Here is a 24768-nt window from a genome sequence, read left to right on the forward strand (position 1 = left end):
TGATTATCTCCTCCCAAACTAGACTGTTGTTATATTTTCGTTGTATCAGTGCATGCAGCCAATCATCTACAGCTCTGATCAATGTATTCTGACAGCAGAGAAGTCCCACTGTGAGAATACAATAGCACAGTGGTGAGTATTCCTCCATCCATACGGATTATGTTGGAGGAATCCATTCATTCCTTCCATCCATGTAGAGTTTACTCTACAGTTCAGCCACAAGACTATATAACCATAATACAGTAGACAGACCCTCAGTTTTACAATATAAGATATTTTTGACTATCTAATATGCAAAATGCTGTGGATACTTCACTGCTTTTGGAAAATCCCAGATTAAAACAGCACCAGGCATGGACAGGTAAGTGACTGCTTGTGCTGTAACTACATTTCCCAGAGGTCATTGCCTGCCTTCATTCTTTAGGTCTGAGCTGGGTGGTGATGAAGGTGGTATTCCTGCATCTACATAAGCAAGTTGGATGCAGGAATATCCACCCCCCATTGCTACTGTGTTCTGATAGCCCGAGTTCCCTGCTGTCAGAAAACACAGATCAGTGCTACAGCTGGCTTGGTTGCACAGGTGATCAAAGGAGGTTTTGCAGCAGGGCCATTTGGCAGAAGCTGATCTAATGATCGGCTTTTGTCCAACTGGGAGGGCTACACACAGATCGGAAGGTGGCCGGTTCCTGCTGAACTAGCTTACCTTAAGTCTGGGTGTATGCAGCTTTCCAGCCTTAAGTCCCGTACACACGCACAGATTGTTGGCCAACTGATCGGCCAACTTTTGTCCAGTGGTGTTTGTTGGTTGAAATGTGCTCTAGACTTGCACTGGACTTTTGTTGGCCAACAAAAACCAACTTCAGAAGTGATGTCCTGTTCTGGTTTACTTTCAGTGTGTTTTTTTCTTCTCTGAGCATGCCCAGTCTTGCTCATCTGATTTTTGTCTGCCGAAATCTGTACTGACTGAGGAACAATCGGCCGTTCTTTGTTGGCCAACAAAAATTTTATAGCATGCACACCAGATTTTTTTTTTTGGCCAAAAATTCGCAGTTGGTTGTCGGAAGCATCATACTAACAAGCCTACAATCGGCAGATCGGATGTTGGCCAACAATTTACGGCCAACAATCTGTGCGTGTGTACGGGGCTTTAGTAAATACCTTGTTGATCCTGCCATTTCAAAAGGCATCACTGTTCAGAGTGGCAACCAAAAAACGCATGCGATCCTAGTTATTCTCTTTTGCCACTTGGTGGCACACCCATTGTGGTTGGACTCAAGATGACTTCTTATGAACCAAAATTGTTTTTGTTGTCTGTAGCAACCAGTAAGCTTTTCCTTTTTATGTGTTTATTCTATAGAATAGTCTGATCAGTTCTTATGTCTAGTAACACTAGATTTTCCTTCAACTTCTTCTTCCACTGATGAAGCCGACAGTAACTAAAATAATAGACCTAAGTATAGAAGATCTACATGGAGCCTGTTCTGGTTGTGCATTGTGGGATGAGAAGTCTTTAACAAGGTTAATTAACTGTCTGCTAATTGCCATTGTATATTGCAGATTAACGGTTTGGCATCCCTTGGGAAGTATGAACCCTCTGGATCTTCAGACTCCGCCTCCTCCGAATCCCTCTTCCAGCCCAGCTACACCTATTAAATGCGGCCATCCACTGCCCCTTGTTACATCTTTACATTCCTTCTGTGGTTACCTGAATGTTATTAATGCCCCATTCCTCACACACTGAGCCAGTCGTAACAGTTGCTTCCAGGGCAACTATGCAGAGAGCAATATGCAATGTGCAGTAACTCATAACAACCAATCAGATGACATCTTTCACCGTTGTGATTGCAACAGACAGAAAACAGTTTGCTGTGGGTTGCTGTACTTTGCATGGCCTTAACAAGTAATTTTGTAGTAAAAGCACATTTGTGGAAGAGACAACTGGAATTTTATTATCTGTAGGGAACATCATCATTTTCCCCACATTTTAGCTAGACTAATGGCGCTTTTCCACTGCATAGAACCGTACCGGTTTGGCACGCTTTTGTGCTTTTCCACTGCTGGTACCGCATGGTATAGGGTCGGAACGGTTCGGTACGGTACGGTATAGGTTTGCTTTTCCACTGCATGGAACCGAACGGTACAGTACGGTACGGCTCTGAAAAAACAGTACCTACTCGATTGTGGTTCCAACAGGTACCAAACTGGTACCATATCCCACAATCCTTTGCATGCAGTCACTACTAGCCACTGATTGATCAGAGAATCACACCCACCCCGTTGTTATCCCACCCACTTAACTTTAGTACTACTTTAGTGGAAAAGCAAACCTATACTGTACCGTACCGAACCGTTCCGACACTATACCATGCGGTACCAGCAGTGGAAAAGCAAGCAGGGCCGAGTAGAGCTGAGCCGGTACTTGCAGTGGAAAAGTGCCATAACTATACCAGGACCAAAATCCATCTCATTTATTGTGTTAATGCCTCACCCTACCCAGGACTAAAAATTCATTTTAGGAGCCGTATGAGTTTGGAAGTTTTTGAATTACATGTACCTCACCGTTCCACATCCAAATGTGGATTTCTGATCTCTCGTTATCCGTTCCTAAATTATCCTTTGATTGGTTAGTTTAATTCAGGTTAGGAACATCTGCTGTAGTTTAGATTTCTGACCATTTTCAGAGCTACCAGATTTCACTGACTTGACTGTTAAAGCTGACCATAGATAGAGTCAATCATTAGATTGAGACTGCTGGTAAATTTTCATTTGATCAGGGCATGCGACTAATCGGCCCGCTGGTAGAATACAATAGCTCAGTGGGTAGGATTCCTTCATAGGTGTGGATGGGGGAATCCACTCTCGTAGGCTGATTGGAAAAATTATCCATGTATGGCCAGCATACGGTTCTGTGTTTAAGTTAACATATTCATCCTACATACTTGCTCAGCCTCTCCTCCCCTGCCCACTAAGATACAGCTCAGCCTCTCCTGTCCTCCATAGCTTGCCACAACAGCTAAGCCTTTCCTTCCAACTAATCCAGTCTCTCCTTCCCAACGTAACAGTTGCTTAAGACCCCGTTCACACTGGGGCGACGCTACGAAGTCAATGCAGGTCGCTCCAGGTCGCCCCAAAGAAGCTCCGGACCCTTTTTCTAAGTCGGAGCGACTTGTGTCGCTCCTATTAGAACGGGTCCACAGCTACTCTATGGCAGGTGACCTACGGCGACCTGTCAGGCGACCAGGTCGCCTGACAGGTCGCCCCAGTGTGAACGGAGTCTAAGACTTGGAGAAATAAAATAAAAAATTGAGCAAGATCAGACAGAAGCCATGAAATGAAAAGAGGTATATAGGGACGCTATAGGCCAAAAGGTAAAACAATCACTTCTATTCAAAGGGGTAACACAGAAAATTGTTTTTTTCTCACATAAAATACAGAAAAAGGTAAACAATTCACAACTTGCATCAAACTGAATGAATAATTCAATATTTTACAAGTGACCATCCTGAAAAAGTAAAGCACCTTTGACTTGTCTATTCCACAAAAGGTGCCAGAACAACCCTACAGAATTCAATTTTACTAAGCATACTTGTCCGAAAATGGCATTTTAGTTCTGGGTGGGGCTTCCCTTTTTAATTTGTGAAATATTTTTGCAATGCTGCTATATGACGTGTGACCAAAACACACCAGGAACATCATTCCAATAAAACATTTTAAAATAACTTGTGTGTCCTTTGTACTTATTTAAAATGGAGCCAGTCTGTAGGCCCAGGCTTGGAACACAGACTATGTAGTTCTGGGCTTAGAACAACCCAGTCCCCAAGGGAGGATCTAGCCAACTGATATTCTGCTGACATAGCAGGTGGCTTCCATGGCTGAACCTCTATAAAGAAAGCTGATCCTGTGAAATAAAGTGCAGCTATTATGTCTAGAATACACTACTACACAGGAAAAAAAGGAATAGGTCTGAATACCATAGCAGCTCATGATTACCACTTCCAGGTATTACCATTAAATTGTTAGTATGCAACCCCACCTACTGGTTAAGTGATGTAGGCATCAGTGCCACAAAGAAACCAGAGAAGAATAAATTAATAACTCCAACCATAAAGCTAAACACATTGAAATAGAAGTGACTTTTAACAAAGTTGTCCTGTGATCTATGCCAAACGATGGCAGCACTATTGAGAGCTTGCAGATCTGCAATTTCCAGTGTTACTTACCCATCTCTATCCTGGGCAATAGCTTATACACCGATCAGTAACATTTTTGCAGGTTGGGGCCCTTTTACACTTGTGCGACTTAGGACTGCAAAGTTGCATGACAAGTCGTATCCCATGATTTCCATTGAGTACCATTCATATCTGTGCAGATTCAAGTTGCAGCAACTTCAAAGTAGTACCTGCACTACTTTGGTCTGACGATGCGATTTGAGGTCCATAGACTTCAAGATTACACAGGCATTGCTTCAAGTCACGTCAACACAGCGCGGAGACGGAGCTGTCATCCGCCTGATCGGCGGATCGATCTCCCCCCGCTGAGCAGAATGGACCTTGTCGGACAGTGCACATTGTGAAAGGACCCTAAATGACACTTTGATACAATGTAAAGTAGTGAATGTACAGCTTGTATAATAGTTTAAATTTGCTGTCCCCTCAAAATAACTCAGCACAAGCCAATAATGATTAAACTGCTGGCAACAAAAGTGAGTACACCCCTAAGTGGAAATGTCCAAATTGAGCCCAAAGTGTCAATATTTTGTGTGGCCACCATTATTTATCAGCACTGCCTTATAACCCTCTTGGTCATGGGGTTCACTAGAGCTTCACAGGTTGCCACTGGAGTCCTCTTCCACTACTCCATGACGACATCGCAAAGCTGGTGGATGTTAGAGACCTTGCTCTTCTCCACCTTCTGTTTGAAGATGCCCCACAGATGCTCAATAGGGTTTAGGACTGGAGACATGGTTGGCCAGTCCATCATCTTTACCCTCAGCTTCTTTAACATGGCAGTGGTCATCTTGGAGGTGTGTTTGGGGTCGTTAGCATGTTGGAATACTGCTCTGTGGCACACTTTCTGAAGGGAGGTGATCATGCTCTGCTTCAGTATGTCACAGTACATGTTGGCATTCATGGTTCCCTCAATGAACTGTAGCTCCCCAGTGGTGGCAGCACTCATGCAGCCCCGGCCCGTGACACTCCCACCACCATGCTTGACTGTAGGCAAGACACACTTGTCTTTGTACTCCTCAACTGGTTGCCGCCACACACGCTTTACACCATCTGAACCAAATAAGTTTATCTTGGTCTCATCAGACCAAAGGACATGGTTCCAGTAGTCCGTGTCCTTAGTCTGCTTGTCTTCAGCAAACTATTTGCGAGATTTCTTGTGCATCATCTTTAGAAGAGGCTTCCTTTTGGAACAACAGCCATGCAGACCAATTTGATGCAGTGTCCAGCGTATGGTCTGAGTACTGACAGGCTGACCCCCCCCCACCCCTTTAACCTCTGCAGCAATGCTGGCAGCACTAATATGTCTATTTTCCAAAGACAACCTCTGGATACGACGGTGAGCATGTGCAAGCAACTTGTTTGGTCGACCATGGCGAGGCCTGTTCTGAGAGGAACCTGTCCTGTTAAACCACTAGTAAATACAATAGGGACCGCGCTCAATTATTAAATACATATATATAAAAATTATAAGTAAAATTATGTGATAGTGATAAATAATATCTAACTTCTATAAATCACCAGTGTGTGACATGATAGGATAAATTAATTCATGTGTGAAACCTCAATAAAAAGATATGATCATTAAATAAAAATGAATAGATTTTAAATAATAATAAATAGCCAATAAATATATTCAAACAATTCTAAGGATAGTAACATTTTTTTTTGGAAGTGATTGCCAATAGTGATATATTAGAAAAGAGTCCAATTTTGCTGTAAAGTGTTCTTAGTGCTAATCTAAAATGTGAACAGGTAGTGCTAAGAAAATAGTGTTTCAAAAAAGACCAATCACTTTGAAAAAAAATGTTACTATCCTTTATAATTGTTTGAATATATTTATTGGCTATTATTATTTAAAATCTATTTATTTTTATAAAATGATCATATCTATTTATTGATGTTTCACACATGAATTATTTTATCCTATAATGTCACACACTGGTGATTTATAGAAGTTCGATATTATTTATCACTATCACATAATTTTTATATATATTTATTTAATAATTGAGCACAGTCCCTAATGTATTTACTATCATTTTAACTCTATTGTTGTCCAGACAAGCAGCTCATAAAATTATTGTTGAATTTTCCACAGTGTTAACCCCATATAAGCTCATATATATATATATATATTTTTTTTTCTTTATTCACACATTTAATTTATTAATCTATATTTTCACGTGGACACTAATTACATCAATTGATCAAAATGTATCCTGTGCGCATCCGCCCAAGTGTTAATCACACTTTTTTCTATACTGGTAAACCACTGCATGATCTTGGCCACTGTGCTGCAGCTCAGTTTCAGGGTCTTGGCAATCTTCTTATAGCCTAGGCCATCTTCATGTAGAGCAACAATTCTTTTTTTCAGATCCTCAGAGTTCTTTGCCATGAGGTGCCATGTTGAACTTCTTTCAGTGACCAGTATGAGAGAGTGAGAGTGATAACACCAAATCTAACACACCTGCTCCCCATTCACACCTGAGACCTTGTAACACTGAGTCACATGACTGATTGGGCCCAATTTGGATATTTTCGCTTAGGGGTGTACTCACATTTGTTGCCAGCGGTTTAGACATTGTGTTGAGTTATTTTGAGGGGACACTCACTGCTTCACATTGTTGCAGTGTCATTTCTTCAGTGATGTCAGATGAAAAGATATAATAAAAAAAAATTACAAAAATGTGAGGGGTGTACTTACTTTTGTGAAATACTGTATACTTTGTCTCTATACTTCCTCCAGACTACATTGCCTGAATCATGGGAAGATGGCAACACTGGGCTATGCACTTGTACTTGATTGATACAAAGCTCTGGAACTCCAAATATACGTCCAAATCAGCCTGACTTCTTGCAGTTCTAGAAATCCATGTTGGTAGTTTTACTTAACGCAATTCTATGCAAACGCCAAAATATTTTAGTTTGTTTTGGATAAAACAGGGAAGCACTGGAGCTTCTGCTGGCTTCCTATTGCTGTACACATACACATGGTTACGGCACTGTCAAACAAACTGACACAGACAAACCGTGCAAAAGCATTCTCCTGTGCTCGAGGGTGGCGTAATGGTAATGGATGTCTCAAAGGTTCTTGGTGGCTCAAAAGAGAGCACAGATTTTGCTGCCCTCTAAGGGTCGGAGGAAAGACCCAATGGAGAAACTGTAAAACAAAGAAAAGAGGGCACCCCAACCTTACGCATTACCCAAGTAGTATCTTTAATAATGTATAAAAAAAATATATATATACTCACAAGCATATTAATGATAAAGCATATCAAAGTCCATAGTAGACACAAAGTGACCGGGTCAGTGAGACTGTTCCCAGCAGGTTAAAGGACCTTCCAGAAGAAGGCTGATGCATTTCGAGGGGCGATCCCCTCTTCCTCAGAGCCATTGGCCATTGTGAACCAATGTCCATAATGTAAACAAGAAGTTTGCATTATGGACATTGGTCCTTGTGTGCAAATTGCCCTAAATGTTATTACCATTCACTGCACTGTCCAGTCCCTCTCAGCCTCAATTAGAGTTTTAGAGGCTGCCGGCAGCAGGGTTGGCCAGTGTGCCCCATCCCTGCCACCTACATATAAACACTGCAATCTCATAGGGGCTAAATGCCCAGAGTGTGTAAAAAGTACGCTTTCTGACCCCCGTGCTCTTTCAAAATGAAATGACTAGATTTTTTATTTATCAATTAGCAACCTACAAAATGCATTGACCCCTTGCCGACTGCCGCACGACTATATACGGCGGCAGTCAGCCCCTCACAGGCAAAGTGATGTAGGGGTACGTCACTAGCCTGTGAGGCTCTGGGGAGCGGGCGCGTGCCACCAGATGCGCGCTCCCGCTCGGTCACGGACCCCCCCCCCCGCGTGTGTGCCCGGCGGACCCGATGTCCGCCGGGCACTCGCGATCGTCCGTTACACCGGGAGAAAGTCAGGCGGGTAATGTAAACAAAGCCGCCTGTCATTCTCCCCTGTGTAAGAATAGTGATCATACGATCCTGCTATGTAGGACCATTGATCACTGTTCCTACACCTCAAGCCACAACCAATCACAGTTAGAAGCACGCCCCTAGGGACACACTTAACCCCTCCCTCACAAAAAAGTTAACCCCTTCACTGCCAGTGTCATTTTTACAGTAACAGTGCATATGTATAGCACTGATTACTGTAGTAATGTCAATGGTAACCCCAAAAGTGTCAAAAATATCAGTCAAGGGTCCGATCTGCTAGCCCCAATGTCGCAGTCCCGCCAAAAAAAATCGCAGATCGCCGCCATTACGCGTTAAAAAAAAAAACAACAAAAATTACAAAAATCTTTCCCTTAGTTAGTAAACGCAATAACTTTTGCGCAAACCAATCAAAATACGCTTTTTGTGATTTTTTTTTACCAAAAATATGTAGCATAAAACAAATTGGTCTAAAATGTTAAAAAATTTTGATTTTTACATTTTTTTTTTGGGAATTTCATATAAAAAAATGTGAAAAATATTGTTATTTTTGCAAAATTGACGCTCTTTTTTTGTTTATAGCGCATGATCAAAAAATCACACAGGTGATCAAATACCACCAAAAGAAATCTCTGTTTGTGGGAAAAAAAGGATGTCAAATTAGTTTAGGTACGGCGTCGCACAACCGCGCAATTGTCAGTTAAATTCGCACAGCGCCGAATCGCAAAAAGTGGCCTGGACGTAAGACAGCAAAATCCTCCGGTGGTAAAGTGGTTAAAATACAATTATTAAACTGAATTAGCTGTGCAGGAGGAAGGAAACTGGGCGAGGGAAAAACAACCAACAAGTTCAGATGGCCAAAGGCAGTTCACCTTTTAGAATTCCATTAGGCCACTGCACTGAATTTATCAGGGCTTGTGGCTGATTTATGTACTTGTCACAGACTGGACACTTCTTCTGTCATATACCTGTCACCATATTAGACACTCCTGCAGTGCGCTTCCTCCCTCCCACATGCCTGATGGAGGAGTCCTGCGAGGCTCCGAAATGTTACTTTACGCTGAATTAAGCTTTGGTCCTGTTCTGGAAATCCTTTGTGTGCTGGTGACATACTGTACTTCTCTCTTTGAATGTGTTTGGTTTCTAGCCATTAGTCGCTGCAGCACCCACTTACATTTGCAGCCACTTTTGTGAATGTGTGCATTGGAAATATTGACTGTCATAGACTGGACAATCCTTTTGTCAAGTACCTGCCCCCATACTGGACACTCCTTCGGTGTGCTTCCTTCCTCCCTAGCCACTGTGCCTGTTACACTAACAGGCACATGGCCATAGATTTTTTTTTTAGCAGGAGAGGAAGAAGGCTGGTGGGGATCCAAGAGACTCCTTCCCCATCAGGTGTGCCTTGCTGTGGATTGGCAGTGTACTGAAATGGGCGCATCCACAGCTGCTAATCAGTCCAATAGAGGCTTTCAAATTGCCTTGTGCTGTCAATCAAAAGTGAAGTGGACCTGATGGGAAACAAGTCTCCAAGTTCCCCATCAAGCTACACCCACCCAGTGCCAAAAAAACATTTCCCAAAAATGGACATCACCACTATCTCCAGCCCCTTCATATACACTTTTCTTTCAGCCAATGAATCTCCAAGTTGAATGGAGCAGTGATAGATCCCTATGCAGTAATCGTCACATTTATGACAGCTTCCCAGCACAGCCATGCCCCAGCACTGGTGTACCACTTGTATGCCAACTCATAGATGGTCTTAGATACCACCAGTTTCCTAATCTGCTAACTGACGGGGATTCTTAAGAATCTGTCGCTGCCAAAGCAACAGCTTCGTGAAGTGGCAGTAGTTAGAACTACCTGAATTAGTCACATGTGTCGGTAGTGTTAGTGGGCGCCTGGATGTTTGGAACAACATACCTACTGAGTTCCTTAACCACTTGCCGACTGCCGCACGGTTATTTACTTCGGCAGTCAGCCCCTCACAGGCAGAGTGACGTAGATCTACGTCGCTAGCCTGTGAGGGTCTAAGGAGCGAGCGCGCGCCCCCGGAGGCGCGCTCCCGCGTGGTCACGGACCCCCCCCGCGCGTGTGACCGGCGGACCCCCCCGCGCGTGTGACCAGCGGACAACAAAAATGACAAAAATCTTTCCCTTTGTTAGTAAACGCGATAACTTTTGCGCAAACCAATCAAAATACGCTTTTTTTTCGATTTTTTTAACAAACATAGGTAGCATAAAACAAATTGGCCGAAAATGTTAAAAAATTTTGATTTTTACATTTTTTGGGGGAATTTCATATAAAAAAAATATGAAAAATATTGCTATTTTTGCAAAATTGACGCTATTTTTTTGTTTATAGCGCATGATCAAAAAATCGCACAGGTGATCAAATACCACCAAAAGAAAGCTCTGTTTGTGGGAAAAAAAGGACGTCAAATTCGTTTAGGTACAGCGTCGCATGACCGCGCAATTGTCCGTTAAAGTAACGCAGTGCAGAATCGCAAAATAGGCCCTGGTCAGGAAGGGGGTAAAATGTTCCGGGGCTTAAGTGGTTAAAGGCAAAGGGTGGTCTGATATAGGTTTTTTTTTGTCTGTTCATGCACTTTGTAGGATGTTAGTTGATCATTATAAAACCTATCAATTGCATTATTTCAGAAAGCATCTGTATCGTGCAGTGTTTTTTCACAAGCCCCTGCACAGTACAGGCGGTCCCCGGGTTACAAACAAGATAGGGACTGTAGGTTTGTTCTTAAGTCAAAGCTGGAACAGGTACATTTTGTAGGCATAGCTCCAGCCAAATGAATAATTTTTACGTTTTTTTGGATAGCATAGGGAAGGGTTTTTGTCTGTACCCCTGTTCAGAAGATTTCCCCTCACTTTCTGTCCTTATGACAACTGTATTTTGAAAATTTTGGTTTGTTCTGGAAACAAAGATTAGGGATAAAGCTTCAGTGGAGACACCTTTTTTCCCATGAGAACTCTTACAGGAGTAAATTTCCCTTCCTAGGGCTAGATTTCTCCTCACTTCCTGTTGTCTCCCTCCATTTGTAAGTAGGAGTCATTTGTAAGTCGGATGTCTGTAACCTGGGGACCGCCTGCACTGTATAATGCTCCAACTGGCATAAATATTTCAAGATTGTTATTAGAACCCCAATCCAATCGCTGTCACAAACTGCCAAGCTGCTCATTCACTCCCTTGTCATCTCTAGTCTTAACTATTGCAACTCCCATCTCATAGGCTATCCCCTCTTTAGTCTATCATTAATGAGGCTGCCATTCTCATCTACCTTACCAACCGCCCAGTATCGGCCACCCCTTTCTGCCAATCCCTCCATTGATTTCCAATTGCCCAGCGAATTGAATTCAAAATACTAACATATAAAGCCATTTACAAATCTGCCCTGAGCTACATCACCAATCTTGTTTCCAAAATTCACCCAAACAGTCCTCTCCGCTCCTCCCAAGACCTTCTGCTCTCAAGCCCTCTTGTCTTCTCCTCCCATGCTGGTCTCCAGAATCTCTCTCATTTTCTGGAACACTCTACCTCAATCTGTACAGCTATCTTCTACTCTGGATGCCTTTTGGTGATCCCTGAAAACGTTTCTTCAGGGAAGCCCATCACACCTCCAAGTAACTATACTTTTATCTCTTCCATCAGTTCATCCCCCACAATTATACCCTTTTGTACTACTTGCCCCACTCTATTAGATTGTAAGCTCTTATGAGCAGGGCCCTCTTAACTCTCTTTTTTTTTTTGTATTGCAACTGCACTGTCTCTGATTAGATTGCAACATACCGCAAAAACTTTTGGCACTATATATTAGTGATCGACCGATATCGGTTTTTTGTTGCCGATACTGATATTTTGGCCAATGCATATCGGTATCGGCCGATATGCACCGATATTTTGAACATTTAAAGTTTTGCAAAATAAACAGAAATTTCAACACAAATCTGTTACATGTTAATGTTTATTTATTAACATTTTTAACATTAAAGGCTCGTTCTTCACACCTGCATGAAAACTGGTAGAAAAACTGCACTTGCAGGGACATCAGTTTAATATCATCTGATTGTGAATGATACATAAACTGCTGCAGTAGTGCACTCACTCACTGCAATAATTTTAAATCACTACTGCAATGCAGTCAGTGCAAAACTGCTAGAAAGAAAGCTAGACAGTGGATTGGAGTCAGTGGACTACCGCTGCAGTAGTGCACTCACTGCAATGATTTTAAATCACTACTGCAGTCAGTGCAAAACTGCTAGAAAAAAAGCTAGACAGTGGATTGGACTGGAGTAAGTGGACTACTGCTGCAGTAGTGCACTCACTGCAATGATTTACATTGAGAAAAACTGCTAGAAAAAAAGCTAGACAAAAGCTAGACAGTGGATTGGACTTGTCAGAATTAATTAATAATAAATTATTAATAATAATTAATAATATCTCGCTGTGCCTCCATTATATCAGAATGTTTACACTGTTCTGACTATAACAGTGTCTATTTATGGTTAATAATAAGCAAAGATCTGTGCGAAAGGAGAATCTCAACTTATTCCATAAATCAATATGTAGCGAATTCTTTTTATTGATTAATTTATTTTTAAAAGCATATACCAATCCTAGTGAAAACAGTCTACAGTATGGAATATATAAAAGTTTTATTCACGAGACATGTAATCACGATAAATGATCAAGCTTGAGATTACACAAAAAGATAACTTTACAAAAATACAAACTTCAAACAATAAATGCAATGTGATTTGTAGCTCAATAATGAAAGTGAAACTGAAACAAAGTTAAAGTGAAACGAAAGCAAGATTACCATTTCCCCAGATGTAGTAGAAACCATATTTAAGTATACTATACAATCAGACCACAATTGTCTGCGCAATCACACGGCCGAAAATCATTCCACTGCAGATGGAGTGAGAATAAGCCATGCAAAACGGAAGACTAAATTCGCAATTAATGCGTTAAATCTGATATTAATAAAAATGTATAAAAAGCAAAAATCATCTCTTTAGAGAAAAATCTACATATGGTTTATACGGCTGGGATTGAACTCTCGTTACCCTTGAATATGAAATGTAAAACATTTAAGGAAGTACATAAACAATATTGAATAATAATCAAATAAACAGCAAGGCATATTTACCATATTTAAAATGGCCGCTAGCTTAGAATAGTAGTTACCAGGTTCCTTAAGATGGCTGCATTTCCAAGATGGTGGCCAATTAGGGAGGAGCTTCGTTTGGCGTCCCTCAAAGGTTCAGATACATGGCAGATTGAAATGTAGTCTGTGTAGATGAGTCTGTGCATGGTTGTAATAGCGTGTATGTTGTAAGTGTGATGTATATTGGGCAAAATGTGATGTGTCATGTGTCTCTCTCATCTGGGCTTTTATATGGTATAGAACAAAGGATTATTAAAATTACCATAAATTAAACCCAGTGGGAGTAACATGATCATCATTGGTTGGAACATTTTATTCATTAACTGGTGATGTCATAGGGTGACACCTCTTGGTCAACCAGTATATTAAAATTAAATAAAGATTTCTCCATATAAGACTATTATAAAAGAACATAATAATGTATCCATGCTTTCATCTATGACATGTCCATTTCATATCCACCAGGCATCTGAATAAAGAATTAATCTTGGTAACACCATTCTAATATTTAATATATCTTATTTAAAATATATTGGATTTTACTTTTGAAATCTAAGACTTCAATTACCGTAGTAGTCAGCAAAAATGGCAGTATTGCATTGCTCTTAGGTTCAGTATGACAGCATTATTTGCCTACAAATAAACTTCGAACCTTTATATTGACCCAGAGCTTACAATCCAGACCTTCTAAATTAAACACCTGGCAAGGCCAGAAAAGTTTTTATGATTCTTTACCACTTACAAGGATTAACATGAAGTCTTTCTCGACATACAGAGATGAGTCATCAAAATCAGTAAAGTTAGTTTTTAGCAAAATATGAAACAATTGTAATATATAACAATTTTCTACATATCTATGTATGCTAGTTATATATTTCATTGTTAATATTATGTTACATATAAGATTATAACATATTTGTAAATTTTAGTTTTAAATGGTTTAAGCATAGAAAATAGTGACTAAGGTTTTTATGATTCCGCACAAACAAGATTACCTTGGAATAGTGTCTTAGTCCTTATCTTAAAGAAAGTCAACAGACTATTTATTACTTTAGCTTAGGTCAACACAGCCTGTTTGGGGTAAAACCTGTTGAATATGCACTTTTAAAGGAGGCTTGACCTTTCAACAACCTTTAACAAAATGGATGTCATTGCTAATTCTATACAGATCAAAATATGACATTTCATTTCTATTTGTGAAATTAACCTCCCCAAATAACCCTGACAGACTGGAGTCAGTGGACTACTGCTGCAGTAATGCACTCACTGCAATGACTTACTGCAGTTAGTGCAAAACTGCTAGAAAAAAAGCTAGAGAGTGGATTGGACTGCAGTAGTGCACTCAATGCAATGATTTAATCACTACTGCAGTCAGTGCAAAACTGCTAGAAAAAAGCTAGACAACAGCTAGACAGTGGATTGGAGTGGACACTAGTACTGCTACACTTGTCAATACTCCCAGTTAAGTAGAACAATATTATACTGCAGAAAGCAGAACATTTCAGCATGTTCATGTTCACCTGTTAAACAGCTTATGTTTTTTTCATATAATGCTGCCACTTCATTAACATGCTCACTTGGTACAGGAGGAGGGGAGGACAGAGGAGCAGAGAGAGAAAGAGGTATCTTCTAGCATGAGAAGGAAGTCTTTTGTACCGTGCCTCATTTTCTTTCCACCACTGAAGAGGATCACCACTTCTTCTGTCATTTACTGGTTCCTTCAAATAGAGATGAAGTTCATCATCCATGCTCATTTTTGCAGATTCAGAAGAATCCTCCGCATGAGGTCCCAATAAAACACTGAAAATATCATGATCAATTTGACCACGATGAAGAAGATTCTCTTTGGTTCGTTGTCTTTTTGGACATTTTTCTGTTTTTGTAGCATGCTGCTCTTTCAGATTATAAAAATGCTGTTCTGGACTTGTCTTTTCGGCAGGAACCTCCTGCCCCTCCTGTTGAATATCTTCTGTCGGCTATTGTTTTGCCTTGGCCAATACATCAACAGAAGAGAAAGCATGGTTCTTGTATCGAGGATTCAAAAGACTTGCCAGCACAACATTTTTAATCTCTTCATGCTTCTCAAAACATATAAATCAAAGCTCTCTGGCTTGACAGACCATTATTTGAAAGTTGGAGGGTGTTGTGTGCCATGACACTGAGGTCTGACATATCAGCAAGCCTCATTCCTTTCCGCATGTTTACTCCACTGTCTCGAAGGAGCATAAGCATCACTCGGTCTTTCTTGAGTCCCCAGTCTTCAAGCATGCCTTGAAACATTTCTCTACTGTACTCAGTGTGGGATCCTTGCGTCACTTTTGTATTCAACACCAATTGCCTTTTTGTCCATCCGCTGTCAATGAAGTGGCATGTAAGAATCATTAGTGACTCCGTTTGTCCTGACCAGCAGTCAGTCGTGAATGAGAGTGAGTTGCCAGCATTCTCTGGTTGCAGCATAGCCTTTACTTTCTGAACGACCTTTTCGTGAATCTTTCCCAGCATTTCTGTTCGATAATACTTCTTACACTTCAGTGTGTACCTTGGCTCAAGTATGGACATCAACCGCTTAAATCCTGAGTCAGACACCATTGTAAATTGCTGGTTATCAGTGTCCATCATCTCTGTGATTACTCTGTCCAGCAGTTGGGATCTTCCATCTGAATCTAGACAGTGACACATGTTTTTTTTCTGAAACATATCTGTTGTCTCGGATAGTGGAGGAGGTATTTCAAAATCACATTGATATTCATTTTGTTTTTTTCTGTGCTGCATCATATAATTCAATATGATGAACTCTTAGATGGGCCCAAAGATTTGACGTATTTTTGTTTTTTGCAATTACTGATCCCATGCTTACTGTATATATACACACAGTGCCTTGCGAAAGTATTCGGCCCCCTTGAACTTTGCGACCTTTTGCCACATTTCAGGCTTCAAACATAAAGATATAAAACTGTAATTTTTTGTTAAGAATCAACATCAAGTGGGACACAATCATGAAGCGGAATAAAATTTATTGGATATTTCAAACTTTTTTAACAAATAAAAAACTTAAAAATTGGGCGTGCAAAATTATTCAGCCCCCTCAAGTTAATACTTTGTAGTGCCACCTTTTGCTGCGATTACAGCTGTAAGTCGCTTGGGGTATGTCTCTATCAGTTTTACACATCGAAAGACTGAAATTTTTGCCCATTCCTCCTTGCAAAACAGCTCGAGCTCAGTGAGGTTGGATGGAGAGCGTTTGTGAACAGCAGTTTTCAGTTCTTTCCACAGATTCTTGATTGGATTCAGGTCTGGACTTTGACTTGGCCATTCTAACACCTGGATATGTTTATTTGTTAACCATTCCACTGTAGATTTTGCTTTATGTTTTGGATCATTGTCTTGTTGGAAGACAAATCTCCGTCCCAGTCTCAGTTCTTTTGCAGACTCCATCAGGTTTTCTTCCAGAATGGTCCTGTATTTGGCTCCATCCATTTTTCCATTAATTTTAACCATCTTCCCTGTCCCTGCTGAAGAAAAGCAGGCCCAAACCATGATGCTGCCACCACCATGTTTGACAGTGGGGATGGTGTGTTCAGGGTGATGAGCTGTGTTGCTTTTACGCCAAACATAACGTTTTGCATTGTTGCCAAAAAGTTTGATTTTGGTTTCATCTGACCAGAGCACCTTCTTCCACAAACTACACTTTTTTATGGATATCTTTAAGAAATGGCTTTCTTCTTGCCACTCTTCCATAAAGGGCAGATTTGTGCAGTATACGACTGATTGTTGTCCTATGGACAGAGTCTCCCACCTCAGCTGTAGATCTCTGCAGTTCCTCCAGAGTGACCAACCTCTTGGCTGCATCTCTGATCAGTCTTCTCCTTGTATGAGCTGAAAGTTTAGAGGGATGGCCAGGTCTTCGTAGATTTGCAGTGGTCCGATACTCCTTCCATTTCAATATTATCGCTTGCACAGTGCTACTTGGGATGTTTAAAGCTTGGGAAATCTTTTTGTATCCAAATCCGGCTTTAAACTTTTCCACAACAGTATCTCGGACCTGCCTGGTGTGTTCCTTGTTCTTCATGATGCTCTCTGCGCTTTAAACGGACCTCTGAGACTATCACAGTGCAGGTGCATTTATACGGAGACTTGATTACACACAGGTGGTTTCTATTTATCATCATTAGTCATTTAGGTCAACATTGGATCATTCAGAGATCCTCACTGAACTTCTGGAGAGAGTTTGCTGCACTGAAAGTAAAGGGGCTGAATAATTTTGCACGCCCAATTTTTCAGTTTTTTATTTGTTAACAAAGTTTGAAATATCCAATAAATTTCGTTCCACTTCATGATTGTGTCCCACTTGTTGTTGATTCTTCACAAAAAATTACAGTTTTATATCTTTATGTTTGAAGCCTGAAATGTGGCAAAAGAGTCTTCCAGGACAGCCCATGAGACCTAGGGCACCTCCTACCAGGACAGGAAACACATTAAATTCAATTAGATAAAAGGTGGCCCTCTGGTCCTCACCTTCAGTATTCTCGAGAACCGTAGGACATTCCTGTAAAAAACACACACACACACACACACACTATATATATATATATATATATATATATATATATATATATTGTGGGAGATTAGCTCACAGGGATCACCTTTCACAGGAACTTAAGGCCAGCACGCAGGTAGTTTCTTTAAAGTCTGGTGGATTGCCAGCTTTATTTCAGCAGAGGTTTGCAAAGATACAAAAACAACAAAACAATAAAATAAATCCTTGCCGTCCGGCACTAAACTAAACAACGGTTATCCTCACTATACAGTGTGGGGCTGGTCCCCATCACCCACAAAAACACATAGTAAAGCAAACCTGTTCTTTTGAAAGTCCACACACAGCTCCTCTCTCAGATTCCCTCCTGAGACTCAGGCAGGCCAGAGCATTTCTGTGCTCTTTTCCTGTTAATTTAAAGTCCACCTGAGCATGGACTCAGGTAACTCACAATCTCTGGACCGGAACCTAGCCTGTCACAGAGGCTGGAAAAACCCGGGCCGGATTCCGGTTCAGTCTCTCACCACAGAACGTATGCGAGGTGAAATATAGCGATTATCCACTATCTCACCTCGCATACCGTCACATATCCTCCCCCTCTGCTCAAGCGCCGGCGATTGAGCAATAGACCCAATCATACAGTGCATGCGGGAGAGGGCATCCGCATTGTTTTGGAGCTTGCCCGGCCTATGCTCTACTGTAAATTTGAACGGCTGTAGAGCCAGGAACCATCTTGTCACGCGGCCATTTTTCTCCCTGTTGTCACACATCCACTTTAGGGGAGCATGGTCAGTGACCAACTTAAACGACCTCCCCAACAAGTAATACTTCAGGGAGTCCAAAGCCCACTTAACAGCAAGACATTCCTTCTCAACAATAGCATAGTTTTTTTCATGCTTGTTTAGTTTTCGGCTCAGGTATACAACCGGGTGCTCCTCACCACCTCTGTTCTGGGATAGCACAGCACCTAGGCCCACCTCGGAGGCGTCAGTCTGTACCACAAACTCCTTTGTGAAGTCCGGAGTCACCAGCACTGGCAGTCCACAAAGGGCCTGCTTTAACCTCTGAAACGCCTCCTCCGCTTCAGGATTCCATTTGACCATGACCGACCCTCTACCCTTCGTTAGGTCAGTCAGAGGGGCGGCGATGGTGGCAAAGTTAGGTATAAACCGCCGGTAATACCCCGTAATGCCTAGGAAGGCCCGAACTTGTTTTTTGTTTACCGGTTGGGGCCACTTTTGAATTGCCTCAATCTTATTGGTCTGAGGCTTGACCAGTCCCCGACCAATAACATACCCAAGGTATTTGGCCTCCTCCAAGCCTATGGCACACTTTTTTGGGTTGGCCGTGAGACCTGCTTCCCTAAGGGAATCTACCACTGCTTGTACTCGGGGCAGATGCGAGTCCCAATCTAGGCTATGGATGACCACATCGTCCAAATAAGCAGCTGCGTATGAGCGATGTGGTCTCAAAGTTTTGTCCATCATTCTCTGGAAGGATGCAGGGGCCCCATGCAGACCGAAAGGCATCCGCTTGTTTTGAAACGAGCCCTCAGGAGTGGAAAAGGCAGTCTTCTCTTTGGCTGATTCAGTTAGGGGTATTTGCCAATAGCCTTTCGTTAGATCTAGGGTTGTTATGTAGCGGGCCTGTCCCAACCTGTCCACGAGTTCGTCGACCCGAGGCATCGGGTATGCATCGAACTTGGATACACTGTTGAGTTTCCTAAAATCGTTACAAAACCTGATAGTGCCATCAGGTTTTGGGACCAATACTATGGGACTCGACCACTCACTGTGGGACTCTTCTATTACATCCAACTCTAACATATTTTTTATTTCCTTTGCGACTGCCTCTCGCCTGGCCTCTGGGATTCTATATGGCTTTAAATTTACGCGAACCCCTGGTTCTGTCACTATATCATGCTGGATCACATTGGTCAGTCCAGGTAAGGGGGAGAAAAAGTCTCTATTTTTGTACACAAACCCCCTAACATCATTTTGTTGTGCCACCGACAGGGAATCTGTTATGGGGACGGCAGGTGTCACCGGCACCCGGTCTGCTGGGGCCGGAGATGCAGCCAATAAAGTCTCTCTGTCCTTCCAGGGCTTTAAGAGATTCACATGATAAATTTGTTGTGGTTTCCTTTTCCCTGGTTGGTAGACTTTATAGTTGACCTCTCCTATCCTCTCGATAATTTCAAAGGGACCCTGCCACTTGGCTAGAAACTTACTTTCAACCGTGGGAACCAGTACCAACACTCTGTCCCTGGGGCTGAAAGTACGGACTCTGGCACCCCGATCATAGACCCTCCTCTGGGCCTCCTGCGCTCACTCCATATGTTCTCGTACCAGTGGCAGGACAGCAGCGATTCTATCTTGCATCAGGGAGATATGCTCTATGACGCTTCTATATGGGGTGGCCTCACCTTCCCATGTTTCTTTGGCAACATCCAGCAGCCCCCTGGGATGTCTACCATACAAGAGCTCAAAGGGAGAATAGCCTGTGGATGCTTGCGGAACCTCTCGTATGGAAAACATAAGATATGGGAGCAAAAAATCCCAATTTCTCCCATCTTTGTCAACCACCTTTTTTAGCATACTTTTCAAGGTTTTATTAAATCTTTCGACCAAACCATCCGTTTGGGGGTGGTAGACAGAGGTACGGAGATGGGAGATTTTATATAATCTACACAGTTCCTTGGTAACCCTGGACATAAATGGGGTGCCCTGATCGGTTAAGATCTCTTTTGGGATTCCCACTCGACTAAACACCTGGACTAACTTCTTGGCGATAGTCTTAGCGGAAGTATTACGCAAGGTTATGGCCTCAGGATAGCGTGTCGCATAGTCTAGGATTACCAGAATATGCTGGTGACCCCGGGCAGACTTCACTACCGGCCCCACCAGGTCCATGCCGATCCTCTCAAAAGGAACCTCGATGATTGGTAGAGGGACCAGGGGACTGCGAAAATGGGGCGATGGTGCCGACATTTGGCATTCAGGGCATGATTCACAGTACCCCCTGACATCTGCATGCAACCCGGGCCAGAAAAATCTTTGGGTGATTCTCTCCCTGGTCTTTTCGATACCGAGATGTCCCCCCATTACATGACCATGGGCCAGGTCTAGGACCAACCTGCGGAAGGGTTTGGGAACCAGCAGCTGTTCAACCTCATCCTCTCCCCGTTTTATCACTTGATACAGTAAATTGTTTTTAATGGCCATGTAGGGAAAGACACCACCCAGTGAGGATCTACTGGTTCCCCATCCACCATCTTAGCGTTTTCTCTGGCTCTAAGGAGGGTGACATCTCCTAATTGCTCGGTACAGAAATCCTCTCTCCTGACTTCTAAGTCGGGTACCACATTCTGGCTACTCTCATTGTCAGGTCCAGAAATGTCCTCCTGTTCATTACCCTCTGGCTGGGAGCTAGCTTCCAGGTCCTCCGGCTCCCCAGCCATGACAGGGAAAGGAAGAGGATCTCCAGCTCCCTCGATTCCCCCAACAGGGTTTCCTTCCCTTTGGCAAAAAGGGTCTGGTGAGAGTTCCTGTGCTTCCGGAGCAGGTGGAGCTCTCTCCACCAGCCTCCCCTTGTTCTCCCACAACCTCCAAAAGTGGGGGAAATCCCTCCCCACTAAAGCTTCATGAAGTAGCGAAGGCACCACCCCCACTGAATGGGTCACACTGCCCCAAGGGGTATCAACCTCAACCACTGCTGTCTGGTAGTCCCGAGTGTCCCCATGGATGCAAATGACCCCAATAGTGCTGGGGTGTAATTTTGTGGGATTTACACAATCAGTTCTGACTAGGGTCACTACACTTCCAGAGTCTAGCAGGGCTGTGAGCAGCTTTCCATCCACTGCAATAACACACATTTGCTTTTCAATGCGACTCTGACATGAAGCAGTATATGCAACCTGTGCAAACAAAGATATGCGTCTTTTCCTATAAGCAAAATCGCATTGCATAGGTTCATCATTTATAGGACAGTTTGCAGCAATATGCCCAAATGCATGGCAGCGAAAACACTGTATGTGCTCTATCCCCAGTCCTCTTAGTGGTCCCAAAGACCTTCCTGGCTTCTTTGGCCAGTCTCCAGGCCTAGGACCAACAGTCTCATTAGCGGTAACAGCAGTCTTATCTAGTTTCCCCATGCACTTTAACCCTGGAACAGTCTTACCAGAACCGCTGGGCGATCTTGCACCCCTAGACACACTGAAGTGGGGCGTAGACGGGTTCACCAAGTCCTCCGTAGCACTGTACCTCTCCACTAGGTCCACCAATTCGGTTGCAGTTTTGGGGTCCCCCTGTCCGACCCACTTCCTCAGAGCAGCAGGGAGCGCGCGCAGGTACTGGTCCATTAGGACACGCTCCACGATCTGGGGGCCCGTCAAGGTCTCTGGTTGCAACCACTTTTTGGTGAGGTGGACCAGGTCAAACATTTGAGAACGGGGTGGCTTGCTGCTGGAATAGGTCCACTGATGCACGCGCTGGGCCCGGACTGCCATGGTGACACCCAAGCGCGCGAGTATCTCCACTTTCAGAGTCTCATAGTCCTGGGCCTTATCTGGGTCCAGGTCAAAATACGCTTTTTGCGATTCTCCTGTCAGAAATGGGGCTAACAGACCCGCCCACTGTTCGTTTGGCCAACCTTCACGGACAGCGACTCTCTCAAAAGTCGCCAGGTATGCTTCCACATCATCGGCCGGTGTCATCTTTTGCAGGTGGTACGAGGCACGTACCAATTTTGGTTCAGCTGGCACAGGAGATGCAACTTCTTTCTTTAACTCTAGCAGAGCCTCTGCAAACTGCCGGTTCATCTCCTGCTGGGCTGCATGTTGTGCTGCAGCAACCTCCTGTTGTGCTGCCTGTTGTGCTGCAGTAGCCTCCTGTTGTGCTGCCAGCTGTGCTGCAGTAGCCTCCTGTTGTGCTCTAGCAGCCTCTGCGATTTGGCGGTTTGTTTCTCGCTGAGCTGCATTGGCCTGTAGCAGGGCCTTTAGCATTTCCTCCATCTTTAGAAAGTGCCCGCTGAGTCCACCACGTGTGGGAGATTAGCTCACAGGGATCACCTTTCACAGGAACTTAAGGCCAGCACGCAGGTAGTTTCTTTAAAGTCTGGTGGATTGCCAGCTTTATTTCAGCAGAGGTTTGCAAAGATACAAAAATAACAAAACAATAAAATAAATCCTTGCCGTCCGGCACTAAACTAAACAACGGTTATCCTCACTATACAGTGTGGGGCTGGTCCCCATCACCCACAAAAACACATAGTAAAGCAAACCTGTTCTTTTGAAAGTCCACACACAGCTCCTCTCTCAGATTCCCTCCTGAGACTCAGGCAGGCCAGAGCATTTCTGTGCTCTTTTCCTGTTAATTTAAAGTCCACCTGAGCATGGACTCAGGTAACTCACAATCTCTGGACCGGAACCTAGCCTGTCACAGAGGCTGGAAAAACCCGGGCCGGATTCCGGTTCAGTCTCTCACCACAGAACGTATGCGAGGTGAAATATAGCGATTATCCACTATCTCACCTCGCATACCGTCACAATATATATAAATAAAATACATAATACAAGACAACACCGAGTGGGAATGCGGCTGTCCTGGATGACTCTCAGAAAAGGAGTTACCGGTAAGTCTAACTCAGCTTTTCTCAAGTCGTCTTCCAGGACAGCCCATGAGACGATGAGCCAGAAACTTACCAGTCTAGGGAGGGACTACTGCCTGGAGTACCTTTCGACCAAATGCCTGTTCCTGAGAAGAGAGGAGGTCCAGGCGATAATGTCTAACAAAGGTCGAAAAGTTAGACCAGGTAGCTGCCTTACAGATTTGTTCTGCTGAGGCACCAGACCTTTTGGCCCAAGAGGTGGACAAGGCCCTTGTTGAATGTGCGTTGATGAAGGGTGGATCAACATTTTTTGTTTTATAAGCTTCTGTAATAGCCTGCTTTATCCACCTAGCTATGGTGGCTTTAGAAGCTCTATTACCCCTATGTGTACCAGAAAAAAGTACAAATAAGGTATCACACTTCCTAAAAGGTTTTGTTTACCTCTTGGTAAGCCAGAAGAGCTCTTCTGACATCCAAAAAACTAAAATTCTTCTTCTTGTAATTTTTTGGAGAACTACAAAAAGGTAGGTAGTACAATATCCTGTGCTCTATGGAAGGAAGTAGCTACCTTAGGTAAAACCCTGGATCGGTTTTTAACACTATTCTATCCTCAAAAATCATAAGAAAAGGCTCCCTAATTGAGAGGGCCTGCAACTCACTGACTCTTCGAGCTGACGTCACTGCAATCAGGAATGCAGCTTTTAGAGTGAGTAGTTTTTCTGTTAAATCCTTCAAGGGTTTCAAAAGAGACTGTTACTAAGGCTTGAAGGACCAGAGAGTCGGACATGTTCTGACAACTATAGGCTTCGCCCGGGCGATTGCCTTAAAGAACCTAGCTATAATGGGATTTTCCCGAAGGGAATACTGGAGAAAAATACTAATGGCAGAAGCCTGCACATTCAAAGTACTAAGGGAGAGTCCCTTATCAACGCCTTCTTGAAAAAAATTCCAAAATAGACGGTACATGCGGGGATGGTCTGTTTTTCAGTCAGCCAAGAGTTAAATCTTCTCCACACTTTGGAATATATTGCTCTAGTGACAGGCTTTCGACAATTGATCAAGGTCTTCACCACCTTGTCTGAGAATACTTGGGATCTTAGTATCTGCTCCTCAGATACCAAGCTGTCAGTTTCAAGGACGTGATGTGCGGATGGGATACCGGACCCTGAGTCAACAGGTCCTGTCTCAAAGGCAAAGTTATTGGAGGTTTTGAGGTTAAGGCCTGTAGGTGTGAAAACCACTGCCTTTTGGGCCAAAAGGGAGCTAT

At 43.0% G+C, this 24768-nt stretch overlaps 2 protein-coding genes and 1 long non-coding RNA gene across 3 annotated transcripts in view; 2 read left to right on the plus strand and 1 right to left on the minus strand.

The window, feature by feature from the left end:
* Positions 1–1964, plus strand: part of LOC309564523 (fructose-bisphosphate aldolase B-like) — a 39452-nt gene extending 37488 nt beyond the window's left edge. Inside the window, exon 9 of the mRNA XM_082269155.1 lies at positions 1558–1964. Within this exon, the coding sequence (XP_082125281.1) occupies positions 1558–1653 (96 nt within the window). The 3' untranslated portion in view covers positions 1654–1964. The remainder of the gene's footprint in view (positions 1–1557) is intronic.
* A 1334-nt stretch (positions 1965–3298) lies between these two features.
* On the plus strand, positions 3299–3719 carry LOC309564694. The gene is made up of 2 exons (XR_014225756.1): positions 3299–3410; positions 3441–3719. It is a non-coding gene; the product is annotated as an uncharacterized lncRNA (long non-coding RNA).
* A 109-nt stretch (positions 3720–3828) lies between these two features.
* Positions 3829–22713, minus strand: LOC309563335 (uncharacterized protein; the record flags this gene model as incomplete). The annotated part of the gene is made up of 2 exons (XM_082267730.1): positions 3829–3898; positions 21767–22713. 2 exons carry the CDS (start codon positions 22711–22713, stop codon positions 3829–3831), a joined length of 1017 nt encoding a protein of 338 aa, XP_082123856.1.
* Positions 22714–24768: the final 2055 nt, after the last annotated feature.

Source organism: Pelophylax lessonae, assembly GCF_965119305.1.
Source record: "Pelophylax lessonae genome assembly, chromosome: 9".
In the NCBI taxonomy this organism is placed as follows: domain Eukaryota; kingdom Metazoa; phylum Chordata; class Amphibia; order Anura; family Ranidae; genus Pelophylax; species Pelophylax lessonae.